This window comes from Salvia splendens, chromosome 9 (assembly GCF_004379255.2).
Source record: "Salvia splendens isolate huo1 chromosome 9, SspV2, whole genome shotgun sequence".
Classification (NCBI taxonomy): Eukaryota; Viridiplantae; Streptophyta; class Magnoliopsida; order Lamiales; family Lamiaceae; genus Salvia; species Salvia splendens.
In genome coordinates, this window is record NC_056040.1 from 18096155 (window position 1) to 18123647 (window position 27493).

The following is a 27493-nucleotide window of genomic DNA, read 5'->3' on the forward strand; positions in this document are numbered from 1 at the left end:
TTTTTCCTAAATCCAGGATTAGTGTTATCATACAATCTTCATTAGATTATGATATCTTTATTTTAGTTAGTTTCCAATTCAGCCATTTAAGAGAAAAATCTAGATGCATTTAATTTTGTTGCTCATTTAACTTTTTAGGTAATCTAATTTTAAAAATTGCTTTTCTAAATTAAAATATGTGTTTAAATAAATCGAATTAATAAGTTCGAGGTGAAGGATGAATTTTATTCTTGATAGTCGATAATAATTTTTTTAAAATTAAAATTATGGTATAAATATTTAATGGAAAAGTGTGATAGAGAATATAATGACATACCAGCGGGCAAAAAATGAAAAGTTGGATCGCACTGATCGATTCGACCGCAAACTAGCAGGCAGTCTTGTCTGGCATGGATCGATGAAACCGAGAACCAATTTTAAAATTTTTAAAACTTATTACCAGTAAGAGCATCCACAGTGGTGGCCCAATCCGCGTCCGTCCGCACCACTGCACGGACGTATCTCACCGCCGTTGCGCTCGCGCCGTGCCAGCAAGCAGGACACGTGGCGCGCGGCGATTGGGCAACGGCATAGACGTTGCCTTAAAAAAAATTAATTAAAAAAACCGATTAAAAGTAAAAATAAAAATTTTCACTTCCCCAAAAAAATATATCCGTTTATTATCGTTTTTTACCACTTTTTTTTTTATTTTTTTCCCCCAAAAATACACACTTTCATCTATAAATACCTCCACTTTCACACCCAAAAATTCACATCAAACTACACAATTCTCATCTTCATTCTCTCATATCCATTCTCATCTTCATTCTCCCATATCCATTTTCATCTTCATTCTCTCATACCCTACAACATAACAATGTCCGGCCAAGGCGATGACCACCCGCCCTCTTAAGGTTGGAACCCCGAATGGTTCGGTTCACAACCGTTTCCTAGTCCGGAAACGGAATATTCGGCCCCTCCTCAAACCCAAGATTCAGGCGTTCCGAGTGGCTACCGGCCATACCCAATCGACGACCAAGGTGCCTCCGAAGGGCGATACGGGTGGACACCGGAGCCTAGGCCGACCGCCCCCTCCCAAACTCCGCCTCCTCCTACTCGCGGTGTCCGCACATCGTACACTCCGGCGGAGATGGATAAATTGTTCAAGGCGTACTTGGAAATCTCCGAAGATGCGGTGGTTGGCACGAACCAATCCGGTGATCACTTTTGGTGGCGCGTCTCTCGCCGGTACAATGAAAATCGGCCGCCGGGAAAGAAATTGGCAAGTTCAATGGCTATTTCCTCCAGGAGACGCGGAATGCCGGGAGCGGCCGGAGCGAGGTCGACATCATCACTGCCGCGCTGAGCACCTACCAATCCATGAACGGCAAGTCGTTCAAGTACCTCAACGTTTGGCAGGACACGCGGATGCACCTGAAGTATATGGGAGGCGTAACATCCTCCTCTAGCGGCTCCTCCAAACGGTCAAGGTTGGTATCCCTATCCGACACCGGCTCCGAAGAAGTGGCTAGCTAACTCGCCGGAGCTAACTTGGGTAGCCCCGACGCCGAACCAAGTGGTTCCCGACGCCGACCGCAAGGAAGGAAGAAGCCGGCGGCCGACCGCCGTCGCGCCGCGACTCCATCTGCCCCCGCTCCCGAACCCGCTCCCTATGCGCCACCTCCATCCCCGAACAACTCGTTGTGGATGCTCTTAGGCCAACTCAATATGGCCGATAGGTCAACTATGACTCCCACGCAACTTCAAACGCACGAGACCATGATATTGGGTCTCCAAAAACAATTGGGGTTAGTGCCGCCGGATGAGTAGTCTTCCTCGGGTAATATTAGCCAATAACTATGTAATTTTTAATTTTTAGGAGTTTAATTATGTAATTTTTAATTTTTAGTATTTTAATTATGTAATTTTTAATTTTTAGGATTTTAATTATGTCTTTTTTATTTTATTTGTAATTTGTAATATTTATTGTGGGTTTTTAATGAATTTTAATATTATGGAAATGTTTTTGTTTAATTGAATTTTAAATTGAATTGTACTCGCCCTTGTGGAAGAGCACAACTGTGAGTGTTGTGCTCTTGCCAGAAAGCAGGCATAAATAGTGGTGCCGGGCCCACAACCGTGCTCGCTGGCAAGAGCACGGTTGTGGATGCTCTAAGGCTTGAACAATAGGACCTCTGCTATTACTAGCACATGTCTCTATCACAAAGACTTCTTGAAATATTATGGACATTAGCTAACTTTATACATTAAAAATGTTTTAATTATATATTTGCATATAATATTACTTCGCCACATAATACAATGTTTAAAGTAATAAGTATAACTTTATATATTTTTAATATAAAATATTAAATTATTTGTCTACACTAGTAATTTTTATATATAATAATATTTATTAAATTTTTTTATCATTCACTAAATTTTAAGCTTTAAAGTTTTTTTTTATGATATATTATTAATTATATTTTATTATTTATTAAATTTGATAGTATATTTTATGTATTAAATATTAGTACTTTATAAAACACTCCTATAAGGATTCGATCAGTGGTTCAATCGGTCCGACCGATTGAATTATGAATCAATAGTTCGCTGATTGACTCACTAATTTGATTTTTAAAATAGTGCTCAACAATATTTATAGATAATAAACTCAACATGGTGGATTAAAAATATTCACATTGAATTGAAATACACTAATAACTCATTTTATACAAGGGCAATTTTCTGTGTTTAATAGGAGCAGTTACATTAGCACAAGCAAAACTAAATAAATAATGATAAAAACATTGATGGGATCTAGTAAAACTTATTAGTGGGTAGAAAGATAAAAACTTATTATTGAAGGATCGAAACTCAAAATAGTACAAAGTACTATGCGCAAAATGTAATTTAATTGAAGTTTTTATCAAATTCAAAAAGCTTCACTTGACAAGCTCCACCCCAACTGACAAACCAAATCCGTAGCTGGCCGGCGATCCGTCATCTCTCTCGCCTCTCACTTACGCTCCTCCATTTTTAGGTATTTTTATCTATATATATGTTTGTATATTTGCTTTTGAATTCTTAGTGTAGTTTTATTCAAATAAAAGTTCAGCTTTTTTTCGTTGTCTGTGAACAGATTTCTTTTCGATACCATTTATAATGGAAAATACAGTTACTTTTTTTTTTGCGTTTTTAGTTCTATGCTCGATCTGTTTGATTTTCCAGTTCAATTTGAGGTCCGAATTGATGAATATTTAGTTTTGATGAATTTCTCTGTTTTCTGTTCTTTTAAGTTGTTGGTACTGTGTGTTTGGGTAAACAGAATCAGGAAAACACAAATTTAAAGTTCATTGCCTTGTCTCGAGTTAAAATTTAACACAGAACCCCAAATTCATGGGTTCTAGATTGTGATTATTGAGTAACTGGATTTTCTTTATCTGTTCTTTAATTGATTTGGTTTTTGGATGTAGGTTCGTACTGAAGAGACCAAGAAGATGAGTGAAATTGGTGCGGGATCTGATCCTCCTTCTCCTTCGCTCTCAGTGGCATCATCTGACCCATCTAAAAGCAGTGGCAGCACTGGCTTTGATGCTAATCGGATTGCAGAAGTGAAAGCATGGCTGGTTTCTCAATTCGACGCAGTTGGAAAAGACGTACCTGATTTTGAGTACACTCCTCGGAGCATTGCTCACTTGCACAATATTGCTACCCTCTCTCAGGCCAAGACTCATGCTGCCACCATTGTTGCAAATGATTTTCGTCAGAAAGCTGCAGAATATCGTTCACAAGGTCTAACCTTTATTTCTGTCTGCTACATGCCTTGGCTTGTTTGTGTGTTACTAATATATATGGATTGCAACATCTGCAACTCGTTTTTCAATGTGAAAATAATAAGTAGCTGTTAACTTCATTATTTTTGTTATGTATGAACCTCATTGTTTTTGTGTTGTATCTTGTTCACCTTATATTACTCCAGCTGCTAGGATACGAGAGATACTAGAACATGTTGGATTGGTGCAAGAGAGTTTACCGTCAAATGTGGTATCATCTTCCCAAGTTATTGCCAGTGTCGCTAATCTGTTGAATATTAGGGATACTGAATTAAGTAGGTGGGTATTCAACCTTAAGTTTACTCAGAATATCATAAGGAGCCACCAACTTACAAGGAGAAATGCTTTAGTTTTCTTGTAGCAATGGCAGATCAATCTCTGAGAAAAACAGCAGTTGAAGAGAAGAGGGCTAAAGTCCAACAGGAGTCCAAAGAACTTCTTGACTATGCTCGGAAGGCAATTGCACGATTGACATACTTGAAAAGGTAGATCTGCAAGCTCTTTTTTTTCCCTTTCTGATTCGCATGTCAAACTTTGTTTATCCGCTTTCTAAATATACCATTTCATTTCAGAACGCTCACACAATTAGAAGATGATATACCTCCTTGTGAAGCTCAAATGGAACACTGGAAGACGAACTTGGCTATAATGGAATCAAAAGAGAGACAGTATCTGCAACAGTATTCTAATTACAAGGTATGGTAATATTAGGTCTCTTTCAAATGGGTTTCAAATCTTTTGATGTTGTGCTTATCAGTGTCTTGTGTTCTCAAGATATATATATACCAAGCTCGTGAAAAGAATTAGTTCCGAACTTCAGTTCCAAGTCTAACATAATTTTCCCAGGCAATGCTCAATCGTGTGGGCTATAGCCCAGATATTAGTCATGGCGTGTTGGTGGAAATGGCTGAGCACAGGAAGGATTTGGAGAAGAAAACAAAGCCAATCCTTGAGACATTGAGAAGTTACCAAGACTTGCCTCCTGTAGTTTCCGTTTCCCTCTAGTTATAGTATTTCTCCCTGCAATTTTAGCTATTATAGATTGATTTTGAGATTCTGATTTCATCCAGGACAAGGCTCTGGCTGCATTGGCAATTGAGGATAAGAAGAGGCAGTATGCTGCTGCTGAGAAGTATCTTGAAGATGTGTTGCAGTCTGCTCTCGCTTCTTCTGAGTGATGACTGATAAGGCTGAGTTTGTTCTGGGCCGAATTACGTCTTTTGGGCGTTCTTTGTAGAATTGTTTGTGTACTTTTATGATCCTTTTGTGATATCTTGATGGTTTAAAGTATATTGTTCAAAATATATGAACAATTTAGTATTTTGTGTATAGGTAGGAGTCTGGAATCGGGATAGCCCATAAATTCGATAGAATATTTGTAAAACAAACATTTCTTGCTAATATCAAAGTTTGACTTGTTATTCAACTTATCCGGACCAACAGGGATGAACTGATCAGGTATTGCCGTTACCATGTTTTATTTCTCAGTGACATAATGGGACACTTTGTTTTTTATTTCTTAACACACTTTTTATTTTCTTTCGAGTTGAATCAATTGATATAGATTGCCCATCCAAAAGAAATAGAACGACTTCTATGACTCATGTTCTTTGTGTATGATGACATTGTAGAATACAGGGATGACATGTGAGAATAACAGCTGAATCATGTAGTTATTAGAACTACAAGTTTCTTTTTTCATTCCAGAAATGCGCAATCATAATTTTACAGCTTTATTACAGGAATGGACAATCATGCCCAGGCACCATCAACTAGCTACATGTCCATGTCGAAAATTATTCAGGTAACATGTATGTGTACATCTGACATAAATATGTCTTTTAACTCGGTAAACCAACTTTCCCCATCCTCAAATAAAGAGGGAAAATGACTGTCTTTTGGATTTTGCCATCTTCACTCCAAGCCCTTGTGAACTCTTCCACCACACTGCCAGTGAGCAACTCCACACCCTTTTGTTTAGCAATTTCATATGCAGACCACGACCTCAAGTATGTGAAATAATCCTCCAAATCCATCACTTTCTCTATGTTAAATCGAAATGGTCCAGTGTGCTCATGTCCCTCTACTGGTTCAAACGGGAAATCAATGGTTTTGTATCCCTGTTCCACTGTTTCACAAGGTGATACCAGGGACGGACCAGATTTCCAGTAAGGACCAGCATCAATGGTGTAAAATCTTTGGAACAGTGAGTCAACTGTTGGGTTGACTTCTGGTGTGGTGTAACACCAGGCGGCGATCACCCCGTTGGGCTTCTTCAGAAGCCACTTCACCTGCTGGTAGAACGTAGGGAGGTGGAACCAGTGCATGGCTTGAGCTATGGTGATCAAATCAAAAGTGGATTCTGATCCAACTTTCTTTTGGAGTTCTTCCATGGACATGCTGGGGGAAGTGCATTGGTATGTTATGTTTGCAAGCTTATCTGCAAATTCTAGTTGCTTTGGGCTTATGTCTGTCGCTATCACGCTCTTGTAAAGCTTAGTCAGCTGATCACATAGATGATGAAGCATGCATTAGAACTCTAAACCAAGATTCACAAAAAATCACACAGAACACAACACACAAACACACACAGGGAGAGAGAGAGAGAGAGAAAACTAACTGAGTTGGCTACTTGGCCAGTGCCGGTGCCAGCATCCCATGCTAGTTCATGAGAGGGGGTATTGGAAAGGATGAAATGGAAGAGTTCTTGAGGGTAATTAGGCCTGCCCTCAGAATACTGTTTTGACTGGTAGATAGGATTATCCCCAGAGTTCAAATCTGCCATACTGTGTGTGTGTGTGTTGGATTTGTGATAATATCATAAGTGAGGTTATGTGAAGCATATATGCTAGTAGATAATTGCTGGGGAAGGTTCATTCAATGTAGTGGGGTACAAATTTATTAGTACAAGAGAAACTAGATTTCTCTTCTTCATTCTTTGTTGCCTACCATTTACCAATAACTCAATAATTCAGTACAATATTAGTCGTCTTGTTTGGTATGCGTTGGGTTACAAACCCATCCCACATCGGATGAGGGAGGGAAGTTGGAAGGTGTATATAATTCCTGTCCAACCCAATTAGTTTGAGGCATTTTGGGAGTGACCCAAAAACAAATCCGTGCGGGCTTGACCCAAAGCGGACAATATCAAACTAATGTTGCAGTCGACGATCCTAACAAGTGGTATCAGAGCCCAGGTGGCTATGGGTTGTGCCTGGATGAGCCCCGGTTAGGGTCGGGCCCTGAAGGACTCGGGTTAGAGTCGGGCCCAGGATGACCCAGGGGCCAGGGCTGGAACAACCCATGTTCGTGTCGACTGCGTTCTCGATGTGGTCTCGGTTTGAGGGGAGTTTTGTTGGGGTACAAACCCATCCCACATCGGATGAGTGAGGGAAGTTGGAAGGTGTATATAATTCCTGTCCAACCCTAATTAGTTTGAGGCCTTTTGGGAGTGACCCAAAAACAAATCCGTGCGGGCTTGACCCAAAGCGGACAATATCAAACTAATGTTGCAGTCGACGATCCTAACAAGTGGTATCAGAGCCCAGGTGGCTATGGGTTGTGCCTGGATGAGCCCCGGTTAGGGTCGGGCCCTGAAGGACTCGGGTTAGAGTCGGGCCCAGGATGACCCAGGGGCCAGGGCTGGAACAACCCATGTTCGTGTCGACTGCGTTCTCGATGTGGTCTCGGTTTGAGGGGAGTTTTGTTGGGGTACAAACCCATCCCACATCGGATGAGTGAGGGAAGTTGGAAGGTGTATATAATTCCTGTCCAACCCTAATTAGTTTGAGGCCTTTTGGGAGTGACCCAAAAACAAATCCGTGCGGGCTTGACTTAAAGCGGACAATATCAAACTAATGTTGCAGTCGACGATCCTAACAAGTGGTATCAGAGCCCAGGTGGCTATGGGTTGTGCCTGGATGAGCCCCGGTTAGGGTCGGGCCCTGAAGGACTCGGGTTAGAGTCGGGCCCAGGATGACCCAGGGGCCAGGGCTGGAACAACCCATGTTCGTGTCGACTGCGTTCTCGATGTGGTCTCGGTTTGAGGGGAGTTTTGTTGGGGTACAAACCCATCCCACATCGGATGAGTGAGGGAAGTTGGAAGGTGTATATAATTCCTGTCCAACCCTAATTAGTTTGAGGCCTTTTGGGAGTGACCCAAAAACAAATCCGTGCGGGCTTGACTTAAAGCGGACAATATCAAACTAATGTTGCAGTCGACGATCCTAACAAGTGGTATCAGAGCCCAGGTGGCTATGGGTTGTGCCTGGATGAGCCCCGGTTAGGGTCGGGCCCTGAAGGACTCGGGTTAGAGTCGGGCTCAGGATGACCCAGGGGCCAGGGCTGGAACGACCCATGTTCGTGTCGACTGCGTTCCCGATGTGGTCTCGGTTTGAGGGGAGGTTTGTTGGGTTACAAACCCATCCCACATCGGATGAGGGAGGGAAGTTGGAAGGTGTATATAATTCCTGTCCAACCCCAATTAGTTTGAGGCCTTTTGGGAGTGACCCAAAAACAAATCCGTGCGGGCTTGACCCAAAGCGGACAATATCAAACTAATGTTGCAGTCGACGATCCTAACAGTATGTGGGGTCTTTCGTGTGTGCGTGACCCACGCAACTACTATGTCATTCCAAAGGATTAATATATTTTAGAGTTGATATTGAACAACTCTCCTTTACTTTGTATAATGCTAATTTTTTTGTCCCATATCAATGGACTGATGTATTAAAATACAAATTCAATATATAACATGTTGGTAGATTGTGATGGCTCAAGCACCAAGCTCGGCAAGCTCGGCAGCTCGGCTGTTATGACAACTCGTTTCAGCAGCCGTTAGATCTGTTTGTTAGTCAAGTTTTAATCCTAGCCGTAGGATTGAAACTAGCCGTTAGTTTCTGTTAAATAGCTAATTCATTAGTTAGTTTTACACTGTAGCTCATCTTCTCTCTCTCGTGTTTCTCATTCCAGTGAATAAAATTTCCTTTACAATTTCATTCCAATCTTCAACCGATTGTTCTTGCTACTCAAATCGTTCCTCAATTGTTTACAAATTGGCGCCGTCTGTGGGAATCGGGAGGCGCGATTGATTTCTGATTTGTTCTTTCGGTGGTGAGATTGGAGGGTGTTATGGCTTCTAGGTTTGAGGCCGAGAAATTCACGGGTAGGAATGATTTCGGCTTATGGCGGATGAAGATGCGGGCTATGCTGATTCATCAAGGCCTTGCTTCGGCGTTGGAGGCGGGCGGAAAGGAGGACAAGTCGGAGGAAGGGGAGAAGGTGGATCTTGACGAAAAGGAGATCCTTAAACAAGCTGAGATCGAGGCGAAAGCTCATAGTGCAATTGTGCTATGCCTCGGGGATAAAGTTCTTCGAGAGGTTGCAAAAGAAAAGACTGCAGCCGGAATAATCGCGAAGCTCGAAGACTTGTACATGGCTAAGTCCTTGGCCAATAGGCTGCTCATGAAGCAGCGGTTATACTCCTATCGATTCTTGGATGATAAAGGGATATTGGAGCAACTTGAAGACTTCAATAAGGCGGTCGATGATCTTGAAAATATCGACGCCTCGATAGGGGATGAAGATAAGACAATATTACTTTTGAATGCTCTGCCGAAGTCATTTGATCAGCTACGAGATGCTATATTGTATGGCCGAGAGGGTACTATCACCCTTGTTGAAGTTCAGTCGGCCATAAGAGCAAAAGAAATTCAGAAGTCAGGCTCTAAGAATCCAGAGGCTATGGCTGAGAGCCTAAATGTCAAGAAGTTCAAGGGAGTCAAGAGGTTTCAGAAGCCGAGCCAAGAAAATCAGAAAACTCCATCAAATGATCAAAAGGAAACCCGCTCATGTCATTGGTGCAAGAAGCCGGGTCACCTCAAAAAGGATTGCTTCGCATGGAAAAGAAGGCAAGCAAATGGTGGTGGAAACCGTGTTCCATCCACTGACTGTGTTGAGGAAACTGATGTGCCAGAAATTCTGAATGTGATGGAGGGTGGTCTGGGAGGATCTTGGATCATGGACTCGGGGTGTAGTCTGCATATGAGTCCGAATCTTGGCTGGTTTGAGGAGATCCAAGAGATGACTGGATCGGTTATATTGGGCAACAACCAAGTTTGTACCATCCAAGGTATAGGCAAGATCAGGCTGAGAATGCAAGATGGATCTGTGAAGATTATAAGTGAAGTGAGATATATACCTGATATCAAGAGGAATCTCATTTCACTTGGGCTTCTTGAACGCAAGGGATATACATTCTGCTCTACTGGGGGAAAAATGACAGTTTCCAAGGATCAAAGAGTGGTGATGGAAGCTGAAAGGAGGGGAAGCTTGTACTATCTACTGGCTAGTGTTGAGATCCCTACTGCACAGGCAAATATTGTGAAGGCTGATGACTTCAAAATCTGGCATATGCGGCTTGCTCATGCAGCTGAGGGAAGCATTAAGGAGCTGGCCAAGAAGGGGATTATACAAAGTTCTGGGCAGATGGACACTACTCCATGTGAGGAATGCATTTTGGGTAAGTCCAAGAAACAGCCCTATCCCAAAGGCAAGCACACTTCCACATCCACTCTTGATTATGCCCATAGTGACTTGTGGGGTCCTGCATCTGTGGTGTCAGTAGGTGGAGGGAAGTATTATATGAGTATCATAGATGACTACTCTAGAAAAATGTGGATATACATTTTGAGAGAGAAATCAGAGGCTTTTAGTAAGTTCAAGCAATGGTGCCTGGAAGTGGAGAAGGAGAAGTCAGTGGTTCTTAAATGTTTGAGGACTGATAACGGCTTGGAGTATCTCTCCAAAGAGTTTGATAACTTTTGTAAGGAGAGGGGAATTAAAAGGCACCGGACTGTACCTCTGAATCCTCAGCAGAATGGCATAGCAGAAAGGGCAAATAGAACCATATTAGAGAGGGTGAGGTGTATGCTCCTCTCATCTGGACTTGAGAAGAAGTTTTGGGCCGAGGCTGCATCCACGGCTGTGAAACTTATCAACAAATGTCCCTCATCAAGTATAGAGGGAGACACACCTGATTTTAGATGGTATGGCAGCCATGGAGATTACACCACATTGAGAGTGTTTGGCTGCAAGGCATATGCTCATCTCAAACAAGGGAAGTTGGATGCTCGGGCTATTAGGTGTGTGATGTTGGGATATCAACCTGGGGTGAAGGGATATCGTTTGTGGTGTGTAGAGCCAGGGAATCACAAGATTGTGATTAGTAGAGATGTTGTATTCTCTGAAACTGAAATGCCTTTTCTGGATAAGAACAAAGTGATAGTTGAGAAGCCTGATTCTGTGACTGATTCTGTTGATAAAGCTGACTTTGAGGTGGAGCATGGGAGGCATGAGAAACATGGGGAGAGTGAAGAAGTCACTGAGCCTCAGAGTGCTCAGAATGAGACACAAACACAGCCTCAAGATAATCTGGAAAACTACCAGCTGGCTAGGGATCGAGTCAGAAGAAAGATCAAGCTGCCATCAAGATTTGATGATTCTGAGATGCTATTTTATGCATTATGTGTGGCTGAAGATGTTGAGTATATAGAGCCATCCTCATATAAGGAAGCAATGGAGAGCAAAGAATGGGAAAAGTGGATGAAAGCAATGGTGGATGAAATTGATTCTCTACTGAAAAATGGCACTTGGATATTGGTTGAGAAACCTGATGGAAGGAAGGTTATCAGCTGTAAATGGATATTCAAAAAGAAGCTGGAAGGTGCTGAGGGTGATCAGATCAGATTTAAAGCCCGGTTAGTGGCTAGAGGATTCACTCAAGAGCATGGAGTTGATTTCAATGAGGTCTTCTCACCGGTTGTAAAGCATTCTTCCATTCGAATGTTGCTGGCTTTGGTTGCTAAGTTGGATCTGGAATTGGAGCAGCTTGATGTGAAAACGGCCTTCTTACATGGAGGACTAGAGGAAACAATCTACATGGCCCAGCCTGAGGGCTTCATCAAACCAGGGAATGAAAATAAAGTATGCTTGCTGAGAAGAAGTATATATGGTTTGAAGCAGGCTAGTAGACAGTGGAATAAGACTTTTGATGATTATATGATCAAGATTGGTTTTCAGAGATCAAGTTATGACTCCTGTGTATATGTCAGAAAAGGGGGCATACATCCTACATATCTTCTACTTTATGTAGATGACATGCTTGTTGCTGGAGCTAGCAGGAAGGCAGTGGCTACTCCACTAGCAATGCACTTCAAGCTCAAGGCTGATCAGAGGCCCAACAGTGAGGCTGAGTCCAGAGAAATGATGAAGATACCCTATGCTAATATAGTAGGGAGCATTATGTATGCTATGATCAGCACCAGAGCAGATATAGCACAAGCCACAAGTGTTGTCAGCCGGTTTATGGCAAATCATGGAAGAGAACATTGGATTGCTCTCAAATGGTTGATGAGGTATCTAAGGGGTGCTGGGGATGTAGGCATTCTATATGGAGTGAATGATGGAGGTGGAGCTGATGCTATTGTGGGATATTGTGACTCGGACTTTGCTGGGAACTTAGACAACAGAAAGTCTCAGTCGGCATACATATTCACAATGTTTGGGTCTGCTATTAGCTGGAAATCAAGTCTCCAAAGTGTGGTGGCACTTTCCACAACGGAAGCAGAATTTATCTCACTTGCTGCTGCAATCAAAGAGAGTTTCTGGTTGAAAGGAATGTTGTCTGATCTTGGGATTGAGCAAGGGGCGATAGCAGTTGGCTGTGACAATAATAGTGCCCTATTTCTGGCCAAGCATCAAGCTTATCACGAGAGATCAAAGCACATTGATGTGCGGTATCACTTCATCAGGGAGGAGATTGAAAGAGGCAATGTGAAAGTCTTCAAAGTTCATACTTCAGAGAACCCGGCAGACATGTTGACTAAACCATTGCCTAAGGAAAAGTTTCTGCTATGTTTGAAACTAGTGGGACTGGAAAGGAAGAGTTTGGTTGGTGATTGAGCAATCAAGGTGGAGTTTGTTGGTAGATTGTGATGGCTCAAGCACCAAGCTCGGCAAGCTCGGCAGCTCGGCTGTTATGACAACTCGTTTCAGCAGCCGTTAGATCTGTTTGTTAGTCAAGTTTTAATCCTAGCCGTAGGATTGAAACTAGCCGTTAGTTTCTGTTAAATAGCTAATTCATTAGTTAGTTTTACACTGTAGCTCATCTTCTCTCTCTCGTTTTTCTCATTCCAGTGAATAAAATTTCCTTTACAATTTCATTCCAATCTTCAACCGATTGTTCTTGCTACTCAAATCGTTCCTCAATTGTTTACATAACAAACACGCTTAACATAATTCACTATGGCTAACAGATTCTTGAGTCAATAGTGTTTGGTATCTAAGCCTGAGCCTATAATCCGAGACGAGATATCTAGTAGATACCATTCTCATTTGCCGTCTCTCCCCCAAAATTGCCATGCCGTCTTGGATTCTTCCACACCGATCTCAATATGTACGCAACTCTCCACGGTAGTGGAAATGACCGTCTGTAGTGGTGTCGTTCCCAATCCAGTTATTAGTATTAGGGTGTCTCTCCACGGCCGTTGTTGCACAGCGACTACTGTCGCAACATGCCAGTCGCATGAGTGTCGATTTTTGGTGGTGTTGATGTTCAACCATATCTGAGAGTTGATTTGGTTGGTGGCGGTGGCATAATTTGACTGAGTTTCTGTGTTCAATTCGATTTTTTTGGTTTCATATTTATGTTGTGGTGATGTTCTACCATATCTGAGCCTTCAGAAAATCCATCAAGCTTTACACAAAAAATGGGCGTATCATAGGAGTATGTTATTTTCATCAATTGTGCTTGATTGTCTTATTTTCTTCGATTGTCTTTCTATTTTAATTTTGTTCATTGTGCTTCGATATTAGTGCGGATATGTTTTCGATTTTGTGACATCCATGTTCGCCAAAGAGAGTGGTAAGACACAGTAAATTTTAAAAGTTAGGGGCTGCAGAAATGAAAATATCAAACTGTATGTATTTTATTTTGATAGTAAAAAAAATAAATATAGAATTGATTTATATTTTTGAGGTAAATGTCTCGAGTTTGAGTCCACTATGACACAACCTTTAAATTTAGAGTGAACTACGCAAATGGTCCCTGAACTATGCATTTTGCACATAAATGGTACCTAAACTTTAAAAATATCATGGATAGTCCCTGAACTAAGATAAAATCACATTTTTGATACTTTTTCACTATTCATCACAATTTTACACCCAAAATGCCCTAAGGCATGAAAGACATTTTTGGACTTTCATATCTAGGTACTAGATTTGATATTTTCTTTTTCTCTCTTTAGTACTGAATATGATATTTCTTATAGTTTGAGTACCTAAAATGATATTATTCACTTCACATTTTCAATCACTTTATGTCAGATTTTCTTTCTCTCTCTTTCTCTAACACTTTTAGAATGTAAAAATTTAAAATAAGAAGATCCGACATAAAGTGATTGAAAAAGTGAAGTGTATAATACTCCCTCCGTCCATCTGTAATAGAGACATTTCTTTTCGGCACGAGATTTAAGAAAAAAATGTTTTAAATAAGTTAAGTAAAAGGAGAATAAAGTAGAAAGGAAAAAAGTAGAGAGATGAAGAGAGAGTAAAGTAAGAGAGAGTAAAATACATTTTACCAAAAAATGAAATGACTCAGCTACAGTGGGACAATCCGAAAAGGAATACGACTCAGCTACAGAGGGACGGAGGAAGTATCATTTTAGGTACTCAAACTTTAAGAAAATATCATATTCAGTACTAAAGAGAGAGAAAAAGAAAACATCAAATCTAGTATCTAGATATGAAAGTCCAAAAATGTCATTCATTCCTTATGGGCATTTTGGGTGTAAAATTGTGATGAATAGTGAAAAAATATAAAAAATGTGATTACACCTTAGTTCAGAGACTACCCATGATATTTTTAAAATTTAGGTATCATTTACGTGCAAAACGCATAGTTCAGAGACCATTTGCGTAGTTCACTCTTAATTTATATTTATTTACTCATTTAAAAAATATAGAGTTAATTATTTTTTTCATGTAAATAATAATACTCCCTCCGTCCCGGGCTACTCGCTCATTTTCTTTTCGGCTCGGAGATTAAGGAATGAGTGTATAGGAAAGTCAAAAATGACGGCTGTAGGTGAAATTTTTTACTAAAAATGGAAAGAGTGCAAGTAACTTGGGACGCCCAAAAAGGAAATAAGTACGAGTAGTGCGGGACGGAGGGAGTAATACACGAAAATTTGAAATATCAATTTAATAAACGTAAGATAAGGTAAAATGCATAAATTCAATTAAGGTATCAATCCCTTTCATAATCCTCAGATGATAGGCAAGATATAATTGCTCCTTCTCAAAATATGGGAAACCACTTTTGTTTTTATGTTAATTTGCCAATTAGGTATCAACATGTGCTTGTGACTCATATCCATAGCCAATAATTTTTGGCCATCTTGGTATTCATCGAGGTTTTTTTATTTTTTCAAATTAGTATAAATAACTAATTTATCTCGAAATTTAACACATTTCACTAATTAAAACATTATATTAAATGTAAAACAAAACCAGTTACCCAAATATCTACAACTATTGCATACGTTTTCAAGTTTTAGATCCAATAACCACCTAATTTATGCTGATACATAAATTTACTGGTGAATACTGTCACTGATACCATAACTCACACACACTCTCCCGCCCAAGTGCAGCCGCCGCCGCCGCCAGAGCTGAAACGCTGGTTGTAGCGCTGATAGGCTGTTCATATTAGTACAGAATTAAAGGGTATCTATTCTTGCTTTTTTTTTCTATTTTCTTGTACATTTGTTCAGGTATTATTGCAATTATGAATAGTGGCATTTGGTTTTGTAGGGATCAGATAAGTCCAGGTTCACTAATTACTGAGACCTCTTTGTTCTTATACAAGAGAGCTCAGCCAAACTCTCTCCCACGCGGCTGATTTACACAAGGAAACTAGCTATTACACAACTAGCTATTACACTAGAAACATGCAATCCTTGACTGGATGCCACTGGACCACCGAGGAACCTGCACACTTAACACACACGTTAGAAATATCACAAAGATCCTCTCGGACCAAAAGATTAAAGCCAACAAGTGAGCAGAAACCACAAGAAACACAAAGGAATCGAATAGATCTTAGCTATGGCTCAGCCACTCGCTAATAGTACGAATCTATTCTCCAGAAACCAGATCCAAGGGAGCAACGTTGAATCCACCAGTGATTCACCTCACACAACAGATAGCAACCCCAAACCACTCCACTATGCCAGATCTGAAACCTCTTCGAACACAAACTCACAGAAAACCCTAGTTTCACCAACACCCCATCAACCGAAGTGGTTACCTTCTCCAACACTCACACAAGATCAATCACTCAAATAACGGTGAAAGATAACAAGAAAACAGTCGGAGACTCAATGGTGAAGAAGAAGAGAAGAGAGAGTTCATCAGTCGAGAGAGAGCTGAGAGAAAGAGAGAGTTCGAATGTCAAGCGGTATGAGTGGAGAGTGAGGGGTGTATATCACCCGAGCATTGGGCTAGGGCAACCACCAGCCCAAAATCCATCTGGGCCTCAATTAACACAAGCCCAAATAATAGTCCATAGCCCCACAACCCAAATATCCAACATACTCCACCTTAGACATTATTCTGGGAAACCAATTGCACTATTATCTAAGGTTTAAAATCATCATTGCCTACAAGGTAGCCCCCTCAGCTCCAAAGAACAAAGTTCACTAGCATTTAGGGAAGCCACCGGGTTGCCTATTAGACACCAGAGGGTTGACATCCATTAATCTAAAGGACTTCATGCCTACAACCACCTAACACCCTTTCCACAGTTGATAAGGTGACTGAGGTCTTTCCCCCGGGACATGCAACCTATCCTTGGTCAAAATGCAAGTATTTTATGCAGAAAAGATGTTTTCCAAGTGGTAAGCATTTAGTACCCATGTCAGCAGGGTTCTATTAGTGTGCACTTTTTGAAGAGAAACTTCACATTTTTCTACAATATCTCTAATGTAATGAAACCTTACATCAATATGCTTAGTTCTATCATGGAAAACAGGATTTTTACATAACTGAATGACAGATTGAGAATCAGAAAACACTCCCTTTAACCACACAACTTCTTTTATTGCCTCAGTAATGGCAATATATTCTGATTCAACAGTGGACAGAGCCACTATGTGCTGCAGTTGAGACCTCCAGCTAATACAGGATCTACAAACAGTAAACATATAGGAAGTGGTGGACTTCCTCTTATCCCTATCATTAGCATAATTGGAATCAACAAAACCAGTTAATGTCACACCATCATCACATTTAGAATAGCACAATCCATACTTAGCAGTATGCTTAAGATATCTCAAGAGCCACTTTAAAGCTTCCCAATGAACAAGACCAGGGTTAGCTATGTATCTAATCAAACAAGACACTACATAGGCAATATCAGGCCTAGTACTTACCATCAAATACATTACAGTTCCAATTGCATTTGCATAGAGAATTTTCTTCATGGCATCAATATCATGTTTAGTTGTGGGACACAGATCTTTACTCAACATAAAATGAGCAGCTAAAGGCACATAGGTAGGTTTAGTATCAAACATGTTAATTTTTTTCAGAATTTTATACACATAAGGTTCCTGATGCAAAACAAGCAGCATCTCCTAGGTCCTTCATATCAAAATTCTCACTTAAAGCAGTTTGCACAACACTTATGGTTTACAAACAGGGACTCATTATAAGCATGTCATCAACGTACAAAAGCAAGAAGACATGCAAAGAATCAAGATTCTTCACATACAGGCATGCATCAAAAGTACTTCTCACAAAGCCCAACTTATGCATACAATTATTAAACTTGATATTCCACTGTCTAGGAGACTGTTTCAAACCATACAAAGCTTTTTTCAATAAACACATGATTGGGAAACTTAAAATCAACAAAGCCTTCAGGTTGTTTCATGTAAATTGGTTTATCCAAGTCACCATGCAAGAAAGCAGTTTTAACATCCATTTGTTTAAATTCCTAGTCAAAGTGAGCACATAAGGTAAGTATTAACCGCACAATAGTAGATTTAACAACAGGAGAAAATATTTCAGTATAATCTACCCCCTCTTGTTGAGTAAAACCTTTTGCCACAAGTCTAGCCTTGTACCTAAGACCCTCCACCTCACTTTTCAACTTATAGAGCCACCTGCAATCAACCACAGATGCACCAGGAGGCAAAGGTACAAGGATCCAGATAAGATTTATTTTAAGAGAATGTATCTCCTCCAACATAGCTTTATGCCATTCATTCTAGAATTTATATTTAATAGCCTGCTTATAAGACTGAGGTTCATCCCATCAGATTCATACACATTAAAAGCCAAATTAATCAGAGCAACCAACCCCACATAACCATCATATCTAGAAGGTTTCTGAACATTAAGTCTTCTAGGTCTATCCCTAAATAACTCATAGTCATTTAAGTTGGGAATATCAATAGCATTTTGAATTCCAGTGGGGCTATTTAACACATTCTGGGCAGGCACAGGAGGATTAGTTCTCACAGGACTATCATGCATATCACAAGCATTATCAATATTATCAGGTAAAGGCGCATTGTTGACATCATTATCTTGTAGATTTCCCTCATTAGGTATCTCATCAGGAGTATAGACTGGATTAGAATTCCAAAAAGGTCGCTCCACCTCACTTGGAGCATCCACTGAATGCTCCACATCAGTGGGCTGTTTTGTGGACTCCTCCTCAATAAGAGGATCATTGTCCACAATATGTAGAGCAGGGTTATTAGTCACTTTTATGCAAGGGAATTCATCTTCATTAAACACCACACCCTGCTAATAATGACTCTAAACCCAGGCTGATCTCTTAACCAGACTCTATACCCTTTGACACCCTCAGGATATCCCAGAAAAACACCATTTCTAGATCTAGGTTCAAGTTTATCAGTTTTAGTATGCACAAAAGCAGAACAACCAAACACCCTTAGATGAGAAAGGTTCAGGGATTTTCCAGTAAAAACATGTTCAGTGCACTGCCCTAACAAAGGCACAAGGGAAGATCTATTAACCAAGTGAGTAGCAGTCAACAAAGCTTCACCCCAAATTTTTTTAGATAAACCAGATTTTGCTAACATGCATCTCACTTTATCAAGTAAAGTCCTATTCATTCTTTCGGCAACCCCATTTTGCTGTGGGGTATAAGGAACAGTTTTATGTCTTTTAATTTCAAAACCAGCACACATATCATCCATTTGTTTATTACAAAATTCTAAGTCATTATCAGTTCTTATTGCCTTAATTTTCTTTCCAGTCTGAGTTTCAATCAAGGTTTTCCAAGCAACAAGTTTTCTAAACACATCATACTTATGTTTCATAAGGAAGCACCAAACTTTTCTTGAAAAATCATCAATAATTGAAAGAAAATACACAGAACCAGAATGAGAAGACACAGAAGTAGGGCCTCACACATCCATATGCAAGTATTCAAGAACATTTCTACTGATATTTGCAGGTACAAGAGTAGGAAAGGTAACCCTATCCTGTTTACCTAGCACACAAGTATCACAGAAAGGCAAATTACCATGAACATCAACTTCAGATAAGATAGCATGCTTTTTTAGAATATTCAAGCATTTTTCACTCATGTGACCAAGCCTATTATGCCATAACATAGTTTTATCAGATTTAACAACATTGACACATACTTTTTCACATGTAAGAGGCACAGCAGTACAAACATACAAACCACATTTTCTTTTGGCCTTAAACAGACACATAGAACCCTTGCAGATTTTCATGCAACCTTCCCCCCATTTACCCCTCATGCCAGAGTTTTCAAGGGCAGTACAAGACATCAAATTATAGCACAAATCTGGAACATATCTAACATCCTTCAGGTTCAACACATAACCATTATCAAACTTCAAACACACAGTGCCAATACCAAGAATTTCACACTTCTTGTCATCAGCCATTGACTTATAAGTATTAGTTACAGGCTTAATATCAGTAAACACTTCCTTGAAGGAACTAACATGATAAGTACATCCAGAATCACATGCCAATCATTTGAAGTAAAGGGGCACATAGGGGAAGCATTTATATACATCAAATCATGCACCATATACACAGATTCATTATCAACATCATACTTGGCCACATTTGCAGATGAGAGTTATTATTAGGAGGTTTATTCTTTTTAGACTTAATACAATCTCTTCTATAATGCCCAACTTCTCCACAATTAAAACATTTTCTAAAAGATTTAGGGTCCTAGCTATTGGACCTAGATCTGAATTTTTTCTTGAAATTAGAGTTGGTATTAAATCCACCATTTGATTCATTTCCCCCTCTTGACGTAGGTCTTCACCTGACATTTAAAGCTTTATTTAAAACAGTTTTATCAGCAACCCTCTCCCTTAATTCAGGTTCTTTAGATTTTAAGGAGCTAATTATCAAGTCCAAATGGGCAGAGTCCCTGCCATACTTAATGGCAGCTTTCACATCACTATAAGAATCAGGTATGACATTCATTAGAGCAATACTAGTGTATTCATCAATTGTTTTATCACCAGATCTTTTAATATCTTGCACAAGCTTCTGAAATCTATTCACATTATCATCAATATCCTTGGATAAGTCAAGCTTAAATTTAAATAATTTTTCAAGCAAATACATCCTTGATGACATAGAAGCTTCAGCAAACAAAGTATCAGGGTGTTTCCACATTTAAGAAGCAGATTAAATATGATCAATTTTCCTAATCACAGAATCAGACAAATTGAGAATAATAGTAGCTCTAGCCAACTCATTCATTTCATCCAGTTTTTCTTGAGGAGTGTCATCAGGCAAAGAACCATCAACAAACTTAAACAATTTTTGTTGAATAAGAAAGCATTTCAATTTCTGTTTTCAAATCACAAAATCAATTTTGCCATTAAAAGGAACCAAACCAATGGGTTGAGACATTTTTGAAATCACTTTTGCAAGAACACGGGAAGCAAGAAAGAAACACACAACCTTGCAAACTTTCAAGCATAGTGACATACACAGCAAGACAGGAAACACACAACAGAGACCAGGCACACTTTTACACAACTTTCACAGCAAATTAGACCTCAAATCCCTGACTGTCACAAGCACACTAGCTAAGGCTATCCCAGTTCGCAATCACTCACTTCTGGAGGGCGCAGGGGGTCACTTAGGCAGTATAAATGCTTGATGGTCAAGTAATGAGAGATCAAGAATCACAGAGCACCAAGAAACAGCAAAAGCAATAAGCACAAAGAAAGCAAGAAAAGGCCTAAGTCTTTGCCAAAGACTGTCTACCAGCAAGCAATATCCCAATCATATATTTGGCACTAAACATAAAAAGAAAACAAGAGATTCAACCAATTTACCAGAGCGAACCCTCACTCGGAGGAGGATTCCACTTGCCCACCTCCTTAATGCAATCGGCGTGCCGGACTAGTCCCCTCGTGGCTCTGATACCACTGTAAGGATCAGACAAGTCCGGGTTCACTATTTACCGAGACCTCTTTATTCTTATACAAGAGAGCTCAGCCAAACTCTCACCCACGCGGCTGATTTACACAAGGAAACTAGCTATTACACTAGAAACATGCAATCCTTGACCGGATGCCACTGGACCACCGAGGAACCTGCACACTTAACACACACGTTAGCAATATCACAAAGATCCTCTCGGACCAAAAGATTAAAGCAAACAAGTGAGCAGAAACCACAAGAAACACAAATGAATCGAATAGATCTTAGCTATGGCTCAGCCACTCGCTAATAGTACGAATCTATTCTCCAGAAACCAGATCCAAGGGAGCAACGTTGAATCCACCAGTGATTCACCTCACACAACAGATATCAACCCCAAACCACTTCACTATGCCAGATCTGAAACCTCTCCGAACACAAACTCACAGAAAACCCCCACACAGAAAACCCTAGTTTCACCAACACCCTAGCAATCGAAGTGGTTACCTTCTCAAACACTCACACAAGATCAATCACTCAAATAGCCGTTAAAGATCACAAGAAAACAGTCGGAGACTCAATGGTGGAGAAGAAGAGAAGAGAGAGTCCATCAGTCGAGAGAGAGCAGAGAGAAAGAGTGAGAGAGTTCGAATGTCAAGCGGCAGGAGTGGAGAGTGACGGGTGTATATCACCCGAGCATTGGGCTAGGGCAACAACCAGCCCAAAATCCATCTGGGCCTCAATTAACACAAGCCCAAATAATAGTCCACATCCCCACAACCCAAATATCCAACAGATTTTTTTTCCTTGATGCTGGTTTTGGTGTTTATTTCAATCTTTTACGGTGCAAGGTAGAAGTTTGAAGGATGTTGTACCTTGTCGTAACTAGTGTTGTACCTTGACCTTAGCTCTAGAGTGATGTCCATTTTCTCCATCCTTTTTTCATTATTCCATTCAAGATTGATTTTTTTTTATTACGGTTCAAGATTGAGTTTTTATTTGTTTAGTGGGTCATGTTCTGTACATCTGTATATGTGTAGCGCAGACAAAAAAAAATAGGTTTTATGCTCAATAAAATGAATAGGAGTTTATGTTGGTGATGAAATGTGTATGTAGTTTTTGATTTAAAACAAAGTGATGATAAAAAAAGAGAATTAGATTGTTTTTATGGTAATTAGTATGAATTGTTTGGGTTTGGGGGTTTTGATGTTTTCTTTATGGCATATCGAATGCAATGTAATGTCTCTTGATTCACATTCTATGTGTTTGCTAGCTTATTGGTTTATTTGTGCTCTCATATTACTATGATTTTCATGGCTTTCCTGTTTCGTGACCATTTTATGTTTTAGGTTGGTTTTTCCGAAATCACAATTAGAATGGCCAACATTACGCCTATTTCCACCGAATCCTGCAAGATTGGTTTCATCGGGGCTGGAAAAATGGCAGAGAGCATTGGCAGAGGTGTCATCAATTCAGGGGTTTTGCCGGCTTCCAATGTCCGGACTGCTCATCTTGGCCTGAGGCGTACTGTCTTTGAATCATTTGGCACAAAAGTCTTTGATCAGAATAGTCAGGTGCTCGCTCTCATGCTTTACTTGTTATATTTTGCCACGTTGCCCTTCACCTTCTTGTGGGGAGAGTGAGCCATGAAACTCTGAATGTGATGCATTTCTCTTGAAGTCTACTATAGGTCTATAAGCAAATTTATTTGCCAGGTTTGCAGCGTATATGTTGAGAACAGCTTAAAAAATATGCAAGGTTTTTGAATTCAAGTAATACTCATAACAATCATAATAATTAAATTATTTTACAACTCTTGTAAATCTTATTTTTGCCTGTTCTGGTCATACCTATGATCAAACCAGTCTCGTGCACTTCATTCAGATTGGTGGAATTTTTTAATCCTTGACATACTAAAAAATCAACATATACTATCAGCTTGTGTATACCATAGACTCTCTTTTTTAACTGTCATCACCGTAACTCCATGCCTTTTTGGCATCTCTGAAATGCAGGTAGTCCAAGATAGTGATGTGGTTATATTCTCCGTGAAATCTCAAGTTGGTAATTTTTCTACGCCATGGAAAAGATATGTACCTGGCATCCATTCCCTTTTCGTCTAATCTCTCTGTTTCTATGTTCTATTCAAATATGTAGTCAAAGACGTGGTGCTACAGTTAAGGCCGCTTCTTTCAGAGAAGCAGCTATTAGTCTCTGTGGTTGCTGGAGTCAAGCTAAAAGATTTGCAGGTTTGTGCACTGAAATTGTACTTGTATATAATCCATAACAAGCTCTACTCTGCATAAATTTCGTGGATGATTCCCCAGTCATGTTTCTCTTTTCATTTCAATATCTCATTCGCTTCATTCTATCCGAGGTATACCACTGATCAACGTGTGTTGTTTGACACATTTTTAGGAGTGGGCTGGTCACAGCCGATTTATTAGGGTAATGCCCAACACCCCAGCTGCTGTTGGTGTGGCTGCATCTGGTATGCCACTTTCCCCGTTTCCTCTCTGTCACCATATAGTGCACGTGTATACATACTTGGTCACAGTTTTCTAAAGAAAGTTATATACACAGTTATTACTCTGGGGGATGCAGCAACGAAGGAAGATGGAGAATTGATCAGTAAAATATTTGGAGCAATTGGCAAAGTTTGGACAGCTCAGGAGAAGCTGTTTGATGCTATCACCGGCTTGAGGTACTCGTCGCTCCTTCTCTTCTTACCTTTAGATAATGGTTCGTACGTTTTAGGAGTGCCTCTTGCTATATGGTGGCCTTGATGCTGTTGAGATCTTTTGTTGGATGGCAGTGCTAGTGGACCGGCATACATCTTCTTGGCGATTGAAGCTTTAGCCGATGGAGGTGTCGCTGCTGGTCTTCCTCGTGAACTCTCACTTGGTCTGGCTTCTCAAATGGTAAATCAATACATTAATTTAGTTATCTACATGATTGACCTGAGTTGGCCATACACAAACTGTTTCAACCTTCATTACCTAGTCGACGTGAGACATCACAATTTTATTCTACCAGCACCATGGCCGACTCAATCTGGATCTGATACAGGTACTGGGAGCAGCATCAATGGCAGTGAGCACGGGCAAGCACCCGAGCCAGCTGAAAGATGACGTGGCATCGCCTGGTGGCACGACCATAGCTGGGATTCACGAACTGGAAAAGGCTGGCTTTCGAGGCATACTGATGAACGCGGTCGTTGCTGCTGCCAAGCGCAGCCAAGAGCTTTCTATGAACTAGATTCCATGCTATATTTTGCAAATAATTACCCATATTATGAGTATATGTACTCGTCATTCTCTCTCCTAAATATGGTAGGATGTCATTAGCAATAGCTAAACTAGTATTTTATCTCTCTTCTGCATTAGTTTGAAGAGGGAAAATAATGCCATTATTTGTTATTGACAACATGATATAAACAATTGTGCTTGCTCCTTGACTATGAATGTCTAGACAACAATACTTTTCATGACAAAAAAGGGTGTAGACTTCAGTCTGTCTCATTCTCATTGACCGTTGCTCAATGCCATGCCATCGATCTTGCTTCAAAAATCGAAAACTAAAGCGCTCTTTGATTCGTAGGCCAGATAGTGAAAAAGGTTTGCACAAAGGTAAGGCAAAGAAGAAGCACTCCAGCAAACAAGGCGATAGCAGTCCATGGAGTCCGAACACGACTATAAATCAGGTCAGCAAGCCACGTCCTAGCCTTGCTCCTGCAATGCTCTTCAATCCTTCTCTTTACATCCTTGAATATATCTTGATCGTGCAGCCCGAACGTGTCAACCTCCTTTATCATTTGCACCACATTCTCTAAATTCCCAAACCTATTCAGCATCACCCCATTGGCCTGCAACTCCTTCACGTCTTGTGGGCTCTGCACAAGCGACTTCATGAAGATGGCGTAGGACAGCACCACCAGACTAGAGCATCCGTGTGGAAGAACTTCAAAGGCGATCATGTTTTCCACGACCACTGGAGTTAGGTATTGAATTGGGAGGTGGAGCTCGCTAAAACAGACACCGGGCACGAAAGTGATCTCCCCGGGCGATAGGTCAGGATCAGACCTTATGCGGATTCCTTTGGCCTTGAGATCCATCACTGAACGATGCATGTATGATATGCCAGCATCTACTGTTTCTTCCCTCATGGGAAACTTAGACAACATGAACACGTTCTTATTAACTAAGCTATATTCGGACGTAAGTGTATGTTGTTCTTCAATCTCATTCTTCTTTTTCTTCTTCTTCTTCTTGACTATAACTTTTCGAACAGCTTCGAGTAAGTGAATGGAAGGATCCTCAATTTCATCAGGGATCTCTGCATTCTTGAGGTCTACACCTACTAGACGCGTTTTGCAGGTTAAAAACCCAGCGAAAAAACGTGGGAGAAACGAAGCAGCTTCTCCTTCCTCGTACTGCATGGCGATGAGCAGTTTCAGGACCTGAGTATGATATTCATCGTCCAACTATTAATATGTCATTCATTTTCATCATTAAATTAATTATTTTCATCAATTTTATTAGTATAATATAAGTAGTAAATATATTCCCTTCATTCCACCGTAGTTTAGGTGTTTCTTTTTTACATAATATTTAAGAAAGTGACATTTACTGAGTTAAACCAGAAAAAAAAAATAATAATAAAGTAGATAAATGAATGGAAAATAATATACTTAATTGAGAGAGAATGAAATAATGGAGATTAAATGTTTTAAATTTCTCCATATACTGAAATAACTCAACTATAAATAAGTTAGTTTCAAGTGACCTGTAAAGGGATCTGATTCTCCATGAGCATGATGTCGCGAATCATCAACGGCCAGGATCCGGCGCCAAGACATCGACGCCAGTCCAAGAAGTTGTTTCCTTTCATCCCCAAGTAGTTATGGATGAAGTCTATGATGATGCTTGCATCCAAAAGCATCATCAACGCTAGCGATTTGTCGTCGTATTTCTCCACGATCTCTGCCTCCGCGTAGCAGTCTCGGATGGCCGAGGCTTTCTCCAGAATCTTGGAGTAGAAGAAGGCCTTCTTCTTGTCATCACCGCCAGCGCAGCAGTCGAGGCAGAGGTGCTTGAATTCCTCGGCCCGACGGAGCCCGGGTTTGCCGTGGTGGTAGGGGCCAATGGAGACCAGAACTGGGTCGTAGACTTGCTGGCTCCGTCGAATATTCCGGCTACGTATATGCGGTGGTATTTTTTGGATTTGGCGGCGGTGGCGTGATTCCGAGTAGAGCTTCTTGGGTTGAGAGTGGAGGAGCTCTGACAAGTCTTGGAGCGTTGCGACGTCCACCGCTACTTCAAAGTCTTCGCGGCGGCTTCCTCCACCGTTGACGTCGCTATTTGAAGATGAGTGCTTCTTCATTGTTTATATAAAAGTCAATGCCATAATTTCCGAAGCTCAAGTTAATTTCAACTAGAGTCCATTCCCATTATATAATATGCATCGTCGATTTTTTCTTTATTTAATGGTTGTTCAGAAAAAATGAAGGACTTAGTTATCTTGATTCTTGAACTGAATATCCTATTACAATTTCAGTTTGACCCGTTATTTTATTTTCAGGGATATTGAAGGCTAGAGTCAATTTTAATTTTGCAACGTGGCAACCAAATACTCCATGAAGTATAAAAGTTAACGAGTCTAAGTTCATTTTGAATGCATGGTCAATTTTTTCTAGTTATTGAATTATCTCATCTAGTTAGTATACACGTGTGCACTATGAAGTTACTAGTTATAACTTTCCAGGCGATTGCTTCTTCATTATAACTATAAGCATGGTCAATTTTTTCTTTATTTATTTTGTTGCAAGTTTGATCTATTGAAAAAGTAAGTGATGCAATTTTTCATGGTACTACTACTATTTTGGTATTTCAAATCCGAATTCAAGTTTGACTCGTTCTTTTTTACTTTCAAGCAGATTAAATGCTAGAGCCAGTTTACGCAATGTGGTTATTTTCAAGTGAGTAGTGAATTTCAACACGTCAATGTTCATTTTCATGCATGTCTTTTCCAAACGTCATGTGGCGACAAAAGTCCTTCAATAACTCATGCATTTTATCAATGAATTATTCTCATCCAGTAAAATAGCATACACGTCTTACGTTGGAAACATGTCGAAAATGTGGGAAACC

General features: G+C 40.2%; 4 protein-coding genes across 10 annotated transcripts; 2 read left to right on the forward strand and 2 right to left on the reverse strand.

Annotated features, from left to right (window-relative positions):
• The first annotated feature begins 2917 nt into the window (after positions 1 to 2917).
• Positions 2918 to 5241, forward strand: LOC121746824 (AUGMIN subunit 1-like). The gene is made up of 7 exons (XM_042140760.1): positions 2918 to 3022; positions 3456 to 3774; positions 3962 to 4094; positions 4166 to 4300; positions 4388 to 4511; positions 4662 to 4799; positions 4886 to 5241. Exons 2-7 carry the CDS (start codon positions 3480 to 3482, stop codon positions 4991 to 4993), a joined length of 933 nt encoding a protein of 310 aa, XP_041996694.1. The 5' UTR covers positions 2918 to 3022; positions 3456 to 3479; the 3' UTR covers positions 4994 to 5241.
• Positions 5242 to 5469: 228 nt separating this feature from the next.
• On the reverse strand, positions 5470 to 6646 carry LOC121747007 (putative methyltransferase DDB_G0268948). The gene is made up of 2 exons (XM_042140984.1): positions 6436 to 6646; positions 5470 to 6319 (listed from the first exon to the last, which is right to left on the reverse strand). Exons 1-2 carry the CDS (start codon positions 6598 to 6600, stop codon positions 5657 to 5659), a joined length of 828 nt encoding a protein of 275 aa, XP_041996918.1. The 5' UTR covers positions 6601 to 6646; the 3' UTR covers positions 5470 to 5656.
• Positions 6647 to 22082: 15436 nt separating this feature from the next.
• On the forward strand, positions 22083 to 24804 carry LOC121746483 (pyrroline-5-carboxylate reductase-like). 7 transcript variants are annotated; one of them, XM_042140336.1, is made up of 8 exons: positions 22083 to 22195; positions 22694 to 22918; positions 23360 to 23408; positions 23502 to 23593; positions 23763 to 23835; positions 23928 to 24048; positions 24160 to 24265; positions 24414 to 24804. In XM_042140336.1, exons 2-8 carry the CDS (start codon positions 22721 to 22723, stop codon positions 24600 to 24602), a joined length of 828 nt encoding a protein of 275 aa, XP_041996270.1. In that variant the 5' UTR covers positions 22083 to 22195; positions 22694 to 22720; the 3' UTR covers positions 24603 to 24804. The 7 variants fall into 7 exon arrangements, with proteins under 7 accessions (XP_041996270.1, XP_041996269.1, XP_041996266.1 ...); XM_042140335.1 differs by lacking the exon at positions 22083 to 22195 and adding an exon at positions 22199 to 22259; XM_042140332.1 differs by lacking the exon at positions 22083 to 22195 and adding an exon at positions 22208 to 22234.
• Positions 24805 to 24889: 85 nt separating this feature from the next.
• LOC121746482 (putative UPF0481 protein At3g02645) lies at positions 24890 to 26864 on the reverse strand. The gene is made up of 2 exons (XM_042140330.1): positions 26130 to 26864; positions 24890 to 25803 (listed from the first exon to the last, which is right to left on the reverse strand). Exons 1-2 carry the CDS (start codon positions 26724 to 26726, stop codon positions 24922 to 24924), a joined length of 1479 nt encoding a protein of 492 aa, XP_041996264.1. The 5' UTR covers positions 26727 to 26864; the 3' UTR covers positions 24890 to 24921.
• Positions 26865 to 27493: the final 629 nt, after the last annotated feature.